This window comes from Crocuta crocuta, unplaced genomic scaffold (assembly GCF_008692635.1).
Source record: "Crocuta crocuta isolate KB4526 unplaced genomic scaffold, BGI_CrCroc_1.0 scaffold164, whole genome shotgun sequence".
NCBI lineage: Eukaryota > Metazoa > Chordata > Mammalia > Carnivora > Hyaenidae > Crocuta > Crocuta crocuta.
The window spans coordinates 2,179,531-2,188,246 of record NW_027530016.1 but is presented as its reverse complement, the minus strand read 5'-3'; the positions used below and the strand labels follow the sequence as shown (position 1 = coordinate 2,188,246).

The following is an 8,716-nucleotide window of genomic DNA, read 5'->3' as shown; positions in this document are numbered from 1 at the left end:
AGATGTGGCCCTTTATATAGCATATAGGACTTGGAAACTAAAAAAAAACAGTGGCCCAGAAAAAGGCACTGCCTTGTCAATAAATGCCAAGAACGGAATCTTGATTTCTTGAAAATTTTTTCCATGATTCTGTTTTTCAACAACTGATGATAACGTTATTCCTGTACGATTTAGAAGTTGCGTTTTAAAATAAGGAAACTGTTCTAGAGTCAAGTAAATTACGTAAAGTCACAAAGAAGGGTAGTGGACTAGCAAGAGTAGAAATGGTACCTCATGACACAATCCAGTTCTTCCTACCCAAGTGTCCCCTTCCTTAGCCTCCAGAACTGCATTCCCCAACATTGCCCCCTTCTTTTCTGTAACCCAGAAGTCGGCAGAAATTTTCTATAAAGGGTCAGATGGTAAATATTTAAGGCTCTGTAAGCCATACAGCTTTCTTGCAACCACTCACCTGTCACTGTACAGCTAACCCAGTCATAGCACATAAATGAGTATGTGGTGTGGTGTTCCAATAAAACTTTATTTACAAAAACAGGTGGTGAACAGGATTGGGATGAGGAATGTTTGCCAACACCTGCTCCCTAAAACTATGAATGTTTCGTTTTTCCTTATCAGAAAGTTGAATATTCTATTGAAGATGCCCCTTTACGAAATTGAGATGATACATCAAATAAAAATATCTGAGGGACCAGAATGGGTATGTAAGGATTCAATGCAGAATAATTAAACACTTTTTTCTCCTTAATATATTTTAGTCTTACTCTATACAGACTAAGCCAGATAACAAACTACTGTACAACCGCATGTTAAAAAAACATGTTTATTTTACACTATGTACAATCAGAAACATATTTAAAAGCATTATCAATTAAAATAAATGAAGACCATAAATCACAATTTGGTTTGTTCCTAGTGTATATACCCACATTAAAATATAAAGAACATATACCAAAAAAGAGCCAAAGTGTGCATTTTTGCTAAAACTTGGTATATACATATTCCATTGGAAAAAAGCAATCAAAAATGACTTTAACCCAAAACTAGGTTCCTGTGATGTGTAGTAACCATTGTATTGTTCGTATGAGGTAGTAACTAAATTATTTTGGCCATGTGTTAATACTCTAAAAGAAATAGAAAATGAGCATAAAATAAGGCCAACCAAAGTAAAAATCCCACTAGAAATTTGAACCACTCCATTTGATGGAATGTTATAGTTCTTCAATGTGATTATATGAAATGTTTAGTGCGGACTCTAATAATGCTGATTTATTCTTTGTGCATACTGTAATTTGGACAACCATTGCAGTGTTACATCACGGTACCGCTATTTTGTGATTCGAAATTTTTTCAAAGGTATATTTTCAAGCACAGACAAACAATCTTACAGGATTCTGCTTAAATATAAAAAGACCAGTTACTACAACAGGTGGTTAATTGGTTTGTTTCACATAGAAAACAATCCAAATACATTTAAAAAAGATGTTGTGGATCCAAATGCATATTGACATTGTCACAGCTTACTTTTGTGACTTAATACATCACATATCAATACTCTGTGCAAATATAAACACCAGTGTACTTGCATTAAAATTAAAAACAAGATTATAAAATGATTATAGCCTCCATTACAATTTTGAAAGTTACAAGATTTATATTCATATTACTAAATTACATAATAAAAATACAAGTGTTAAATGTACTGTTTCATCGCCAGCATCCCATGTTGTAATATAGCCACACCCAAGAATATACTAAAGAATTCTTAAAATATTAACCCCAATTGCATTTTTTATCAACATTTACATCTGTACAGATAAGACAGTCACTTGTACATCTCATAAAAGTACATTATCTACATAAATTCTTAGTGTATGTCTTCAGCAATATGAAGTTTCACAGAAAAATACTGCCTATATGTACAAAGATTACATAACAATGAATTAAGCACTTGTGTGGTTCAATATGCTAAATATATCCCTACCACTTAAAACAGAAATTTGCCCCGTCTCTCTCATGCCACAATAAATTACAAGTAACTGAAGCCAGGTCACTGCAGCCTTTGTACAGCTTCAAGCAGTCGTTAACGCTATCCCCGTAGTGTCCTTCCTTTCTGGCGTTAGCTGTCGCAGCACAACATTGCTCAGTAACTGTTTTCATGACCCGCCAGGATGTATAAATTGCTATTTGCCGTGGGGTTATCAGTTGGCCTACTTTCCAAAACCACGACCCTAAAAGTAATAAACAACAACGAAAAACACGAAGAAAAACAAAGTTATTCTTGAAAACTAATGTTAGCAGAAACATTTTCCATTGCTTCTTCATTTTGTGCCTCCATAAATACTTGTTTATTTGATTTGTGGGCAGACAATCATTTCCAAATCACTATGATTAAAGAACCAATTCCAGCTCCGGTAGGTAATTTTGCTGCCCACCACCTCCCACCTCTAAGCCAGTGCTGTTTTAAGAGTCAGGGGGTCGGGGGATGGTAAACCTGTTTTTGGAATAATTTGGGGAACTTATTCTCGTAAAGTATAAAACAATCTGTCATTCAAGAATCAGGAAATATATCAGAATAGAACCTAAAAATTCTATTTGGCACTAAAACCAAAAGGTTTTGTTAGCACATGGTATTTCTTCCTTCTTGTGCTACATGTAAATCTTACTTTAGACAGCACGTTTAATGCAAAATTAGTACTGACACATCTATATATTCCTGTTATTTGGAAGAGCAGGTACATTCTCAAAGGCTTTATAATTTCCTGACTTGTGGGTTCTTTACTGTGAAAAATACAATGTTGAATATATTACTGTAGAAATTTCAATTCCCTTGAAAAAGAAATCAGTTTCATGCTGGATTTATAAAACACATTTAATACTATGTTTTTAATACAACCCCTTTCCATACCTGTCAGATCCAAGCAGTCTAAAAATTCTTGTGTTATCTGAAATTTCTTGTGTGACCTGTTCAATTAAAATATAAATTTAATTTCTGAAATTAAAGGCACAACATTTTATGTGGGCGTTTAATGTATAACTCTACAGAAAAGCAATATAATTCCTAAGATGAAAACAGATGCCTATATGACTGTTAACTTGTTAAGTCAGCACAGAGATACATCAATTTGTTAGCCTAGGAAAGACATAGCTAATTTTGAATTAATCATTAAATAGGAGAATAGGAAAACCATTTACTTATTAAATTATAGATCTCGAGGTTGCTGGAGGGAAGGTGGGCAGGGGGTTGAGCTAAGTGGGTGATGGGTACTCAGGAGGGCACTTGTTATGATGAGTACTGGGTGTTATATGTAAATGAATTGTTAAATTCTATTGCTGAAACTAATATTACACTATATGTTAATTAACTGGAATTTAAATAAAATGTTGAAACAAACAAATTGTAGACCTCAAAGGAAAAATTTAAAAGCAAGCACCCAGTCCATTAATTTATCAGAAACCTTCTGTCAGTTATATTAATGCCAACAGCAAGGCCACTGCAGCAGCACGCCACTTCGGTCTGGCCCTTTTACTTAAAAGGTTGCAGTGTGGCATGATGGGACAAACTCAAGACTGGAATCTGGACCCCAGTTCTCCCACTTACTAGCTATGACACTGGGCAAGGTATAATTTGTTGAAATGGTTTTGCCTTCTGCGGAACAGGGGAGAAAATATCTCCTCTGCAGTAGTATTGTGCAGTGTTCTTATAAGCATTAGTGGGTATAATGCCTAGCTGAGGACGTGCTCAATAGATGATTTTTCTCTCCATATGCCCTCTCCCCCACCCTCGCTGCCAAGTCTCTTGAAATAGTATTTTCGGATGAGATACATCCTTCAGGAAGTCCTCAGTGTGACCAATTACCAGTTGGAGAGTTAAGGATAGGTCTACAGGAGAATGAAAAACCCACTACTTTTGTTTATTGAATGCGAAACATTCTAGATTATAATGGCAGTAACGTCTCCCCATTCCATTAGTACCTCTACGATTATTCTGGAAACCAGGGAGTCTCAACCTCTTTTGGAACACATCACACCTGAAGGATACAACATGCTCACTTCGGTAATCGTGCTCATCATGACTGATCTTCAACGTGTTCTGGGGTTCGCCTACTAGGAGGACGTGGTGTTTCTGGAGGAGCAGGACTCAGTAAGGGATGCCAGCAGAGTTCGAGAAGCCCCTCAGGTGATTTTGGGGGCAACCTTGCCTTTTGCTAAAAACTGCTTTCGTATATCCAGCCTATGGCACCTTCTTTCTCTGCCTAGTGTTCATTATTAGTTGTTGACTGTTCTTAATTCCCTATTCAGTTCCCACAGATGATTTTAAAACATCTTCCTGAGAAGTGAACCCTCTTGTGGGAATTAATACTAGAAACATATTAGCCACAAATTTTATTTTCTCGAAGATTTTATTTTTAAGTAACTTCTACAACCCAACATGCGGCTCAAACTTACTATCCCAAGATCAGAAGTTGCATGCTCTACCGACAGAGCCATCCAGGCGCTCCTTCGACTTTTACTGAATACTTACTATAAACCAGGCATTATGCCAAGCACAGTACATACTTCTTTTCATTTAATCTTAATCATCCAATGAAGCAAGAACTATTTGGTTATCTTCCAATCAGAAATGAAAAGTATAGGCAAACAGAACCTAAGCGACATGCCATGGCTGCAGTTACTAAATAGCAGAGCGGAGACCGGAACCTGGTGTTTCAGTTCTGGAACTCATGCTGGTGGTCACTCTACTACATTGCCCGCTTGGTTGGCAGAAAGGCTCTAAGCTTAGAATGACAGATTAGGGCATAAATGAGCTTTCTTGCTTGAGGAGCAAAGGTTTTCCTTTCCCTCTAATGCTCAAGAGAAAATATACTGCTGAGACTGATCTGGAGGTACTGGGAGAGTTTCTGATGGTTTCACTAGCCTATAATATTCTTGGGGGCAAGTACATATCTGTAACCCCAGCGCTCTCTGGTGGAAATGTTGATCTGAACTGAATTATGTCATAGGACTTGGGAGTTAAATTGTTCCTGGAGTTAAATTAAAGTAGGAAGAAAAAGGGGCAAAGAATCTTATAAATGCCAAGTATAGGAGGGTAAGAGAAACAGGAGGCCAGGTGGCTGAAGAGGAACGTGGAATCCTTTACTTATAAGCCCACTCTGGTTATCATTTCTTTTTTTTTTTAATTTTTTATTTTTTTTTATTTTTTTTATTTCTAGGAGAGAGAGAGAGACAGCGTGAGCAGGGGAGGGTCAGAGAGAGAGGGAGTCACAGACTGAAACAGGCTCCAGGCTCTGAGCTGGCAGTCAGCACAGAGCCCGATGCGGGGCTCGAACCCACGAACCGCGAGATCATGACCTACGCGAAAGTCGGACGCTTAACCGACTAAGCCACCCAGGCGCCCCACTGGTTATTGTTTCTGAAATACAAAGTAGAAAAAGTGCTTCAAGACAGCGAGAGCCAGCATCGGTACTCTTGTTCCAAGTGACAGGCTGGGAGCAGTGAAAGGAAATCACCGCTAGCAGTGTTAGGAAACTCCTGTTCTGAATGTGAGCTGTCTGGCTGCACATAAAATACGCACTGAAGTTGTTTGGGTGAGTGGAGAAAGAGAGGTGGCCGCAGGGCACACGTCCTTAATCTAATCACCAGACAGAATCCACTAAATATTAATAAAGTGAGTGTATCAAGTACTCCTCATGTCAATTAGGATTTTCCAAAGTTAGAGAAAATTGTTTGAAGTAGAATTTGATAGTTTCATGCCTGTTTAATGGACATAATTTTTAAAAGATTACTTACCTCATTAGATCTAAAACTTCTACCTTGCATTCCGTGTTTCCAGAAAGCTAGCACGCTGTCTTGTAGGCAAACTAGCAGGCAAGAACAGCTCAGTTACTGTTAATAGTACAAAAGTTCATCCGATAAGCATCATTCTGTCCCTCTATCTTACAGAGCAATACTTCCATTAAGAAGTAACATCAGCTATTCCATATTTACATGGCATCTTTACTTTTGACGTTAAAAATATACATATACCAGACAGAACTTACTCGTCTTTTTGGCTAGAAAAAAAGATTCTTTGAAAATATTGTTTCGTTACAGAAATTTTTTCTTTTGAGAAAATGACATTTTAAAATAAGGTATTTCAAACTTATAGAAAAATACAAGAGCACAGAAACATCTATAACTACCATTCAACTCTCAAATCCTAACATTTTGCCAGATAAGCCTTTTTGTTTAAAATAAAACCAAATTCAACCAGCATCCATGTACAGCCTGAGCCGCTAGCCCCCTCCATTCCAACCCCTCCTTTCTCCCTGACATATCCGCCTGTCATTCTCATGCATGTTATTAACTACACAGTGTCAAACTTTATATCAAATGTTTCCAACTTTCATATGTGGAGTATGATGAACTTTTAAATTGCTTCTAGGTTTCTGTGATTATGAAAAATCTGTAATAAACATCCTGTACCTCTTCTTGATACGTGTGCAAAATTCTCTAATTCTAGAAATAGAATTATTGGGACACAGGCATGTATACTTTTTAAAAATTTTAGTTATGCTTTTAAGTTTACATATTTAATATATATATTTGTATGTATCCAGTGAGGAAGACATCTAATTTTGTTTCCTACAGATATCCAATTGCACCAGCATCATTTACTAAACAGTCCACCATTTTCCATTGACATATGGTATGAATTTCCATTTACATGTAGGTCCATTTCTGAGCCTTCTCTTTTGATGCTACTCTGATCCGTCTGATCCCACACTGTCTTAATCACGATAGCTTTACAAAAGTTTCAATACTGAGTAGGGCAAGTATTCATCCAAATTTATTTTATTGTTCTTGGCCTTTGGCTCTTTCACACAAATTTTTATTTATTTTTTTTCCTTTATTTTTCTTTAAAATTTATTCTCAAGTTAGTTAACATACAGTGTAGTCTTGCTTCAGGAGTAGAATCCAGTGATTCATCACTTACATATGATACTCAGTGCTCATCCCAACAAGCACCCTCCTTAACGCCCATCACCCATTTTCCCCACCTCATCAAATCTCAGTTTGTTCTCTGTATTTAAGAGTCTTATGGTTTACCTCTGTCTCTGTTTGTATCTTAATTTTCCTTCCCTTCCCCTGTGATACTTATTTTGCTTAGCATAATACCCTCCAGTTCCACCCACATTGTTGCAAAAGCCAAGATTTCATTTCACACACACACACACACACCCCAACTTTTTTTTTTTTTTTTAATGTTTTATTTATTTCTAGGAGAGAGAGAGAGAGACAGCGTGAGCAGGGGAGGGTCAGAGAGAGAGAGGGAGTCACAGACTGAAACAGGCTCCAGGCTCTGGGCTGGCAGTCAGCACAGAGCCCGACGCGGGGCCTGAACCCACGAACTGCGAGATCATGACCTAAGCGAAAGTCGGACGCTTAACCGACTAAGCCACCCAGGCGCCCCCACACCACAACTTCTTAATACGTTCATTCATCGATGAACATTTGGGCTCTTTCCTTAATTTGGCTATTGCTGATAGTGCTGATATATATATTGGGGTGCATGTGCCCCTTCGGGATCAGCTCTCTTGTATCCTCTGGATAAATTCCTAGTAGTGCAATTGCTGGGTCGCAGGGTAATTCTATTTAAAAAATTTTTTTAATGTTTTATTTATTTCTGAGAGAGAGAGACAGTGTAAGCAGGAGAGGGTCAGAGAGAGAGGGAGATACAGAATTTGAAACAGGCTCCAGGCTCTGAGCAGGCGGTCAGCACAGAGCCTGACGTGGGGCTCGAACCCACGAACCGCGAGATCATGACCTGAGCCAAAGTAGGACGCTTAACTGACTGAGCTACCCAGGTGCCCCATATTTTTAACTTTTTGAGGAGCCTCCACAGAGTGGCTGCACCAGTTTGCAGTCCCACCAACAGTGTAAGAGGGTTCCCTTTTCTCCACATCCTTGCCAACATCTGGTGTTTTCTGAGTTGTTAGTTTTAGTCACTCTGACCCGTGTGAGGTGGTATCTCAGTCTGTCATCTGGATGTCTTTGGAAAAGTGTCAGTTCATGTCTTCCATTTCTTCACTGGAATGTTTGTTTTTCGGGTGCTGAGTTTGGTTAAGTTCTTTATAGATTTTTGATTCTAATCCTTTATCTGGTATGTCATTTGCAAATATCTTCTCCCATTCCGTCAGTTGCCTTTTAGTTTTGCTGATTGTTTTCTTTGCTGTGCATAAGAGTTTTATCTTGATGAGGTCCCAATAATTCATTTTTGCCTTCGGAGACATGTCAAGTAAACAGCTGCTGTGGCTGAGGTCAAAGAGGTTGCTGCCTGTTTTCTCCTGTAGGATTTTGATGGTCTCCTGTCTCACATTTAGGTCTTTCATCCATTTTGAATTAATCCTTGTTTATCACATGAATTTTTAGATCAGTTTATCATGTGACACAAAACAAGTGATTGGGATTTTTTTTTAAAAATGTCTATTTCTGAGAGAGCAAGTGAGCGTGGGGCTCAAACCAGGGACCGCAAGATCATGACCTGAGCTGAAATCGGATGCTTACCCAAATGAGCCACCCAGATGCCTCTGTAAATGTACCAAATTTGTGGTTTAACTTATAAAGAACTGACATCTTTCTCATATTCACGGACATGGTATAGTTGTTCATTTGTTCAAGTCGTCTTTTATACTTTCAAACAGTAACTTGGAATGTACTAGATAATGGTCTTAAACAT

General features: G+C 38.0%; 1 protein-coding gene across 4 annotated transcripts in view; it reads right to left on the bottom strand.

Moving 5' to 3' along the window:
• Nucleotides 1-804: 804 nt before the first annotated feature.
• The window catches only part of MAP4K3 (mitogen-activated protein kinase kinase kinase kinase 3), a 185,613-nt gene continuing 177,701 nt past the window's right edge, over nucleotides 805-8,716 (bottom strand). For 3 of the 4 annotated variants that reach the window (XM_077764230.1, XM_077764231.1, XM_077764232.1), the window contains 3 exons: nucleotides 5,788-5,858; nucleotides 2,906-2,961; nucleotides 805-2,228 (listed from right to left, as the gene is read on the bottom strand). In XM_077764230.1, coding sequence (XP_077620356.1) covers nucleotides 2,141-2,228; nucleotides 2,906-2,961; nucleotides 5,788-5,858 — 215 coding nt within the window. In that variant the 3' untranslated portion in view covers nucleotides 805-2,140. Of the gene's footprint in view, nucleotides 2,229-2,905; nucleotides 2,962-5,787; nucleotides 5,884-8,716 lie in introns of all 4 variants that reach the window. The other variant, XR_013335148.1, reaches the window with a different exon arrangement.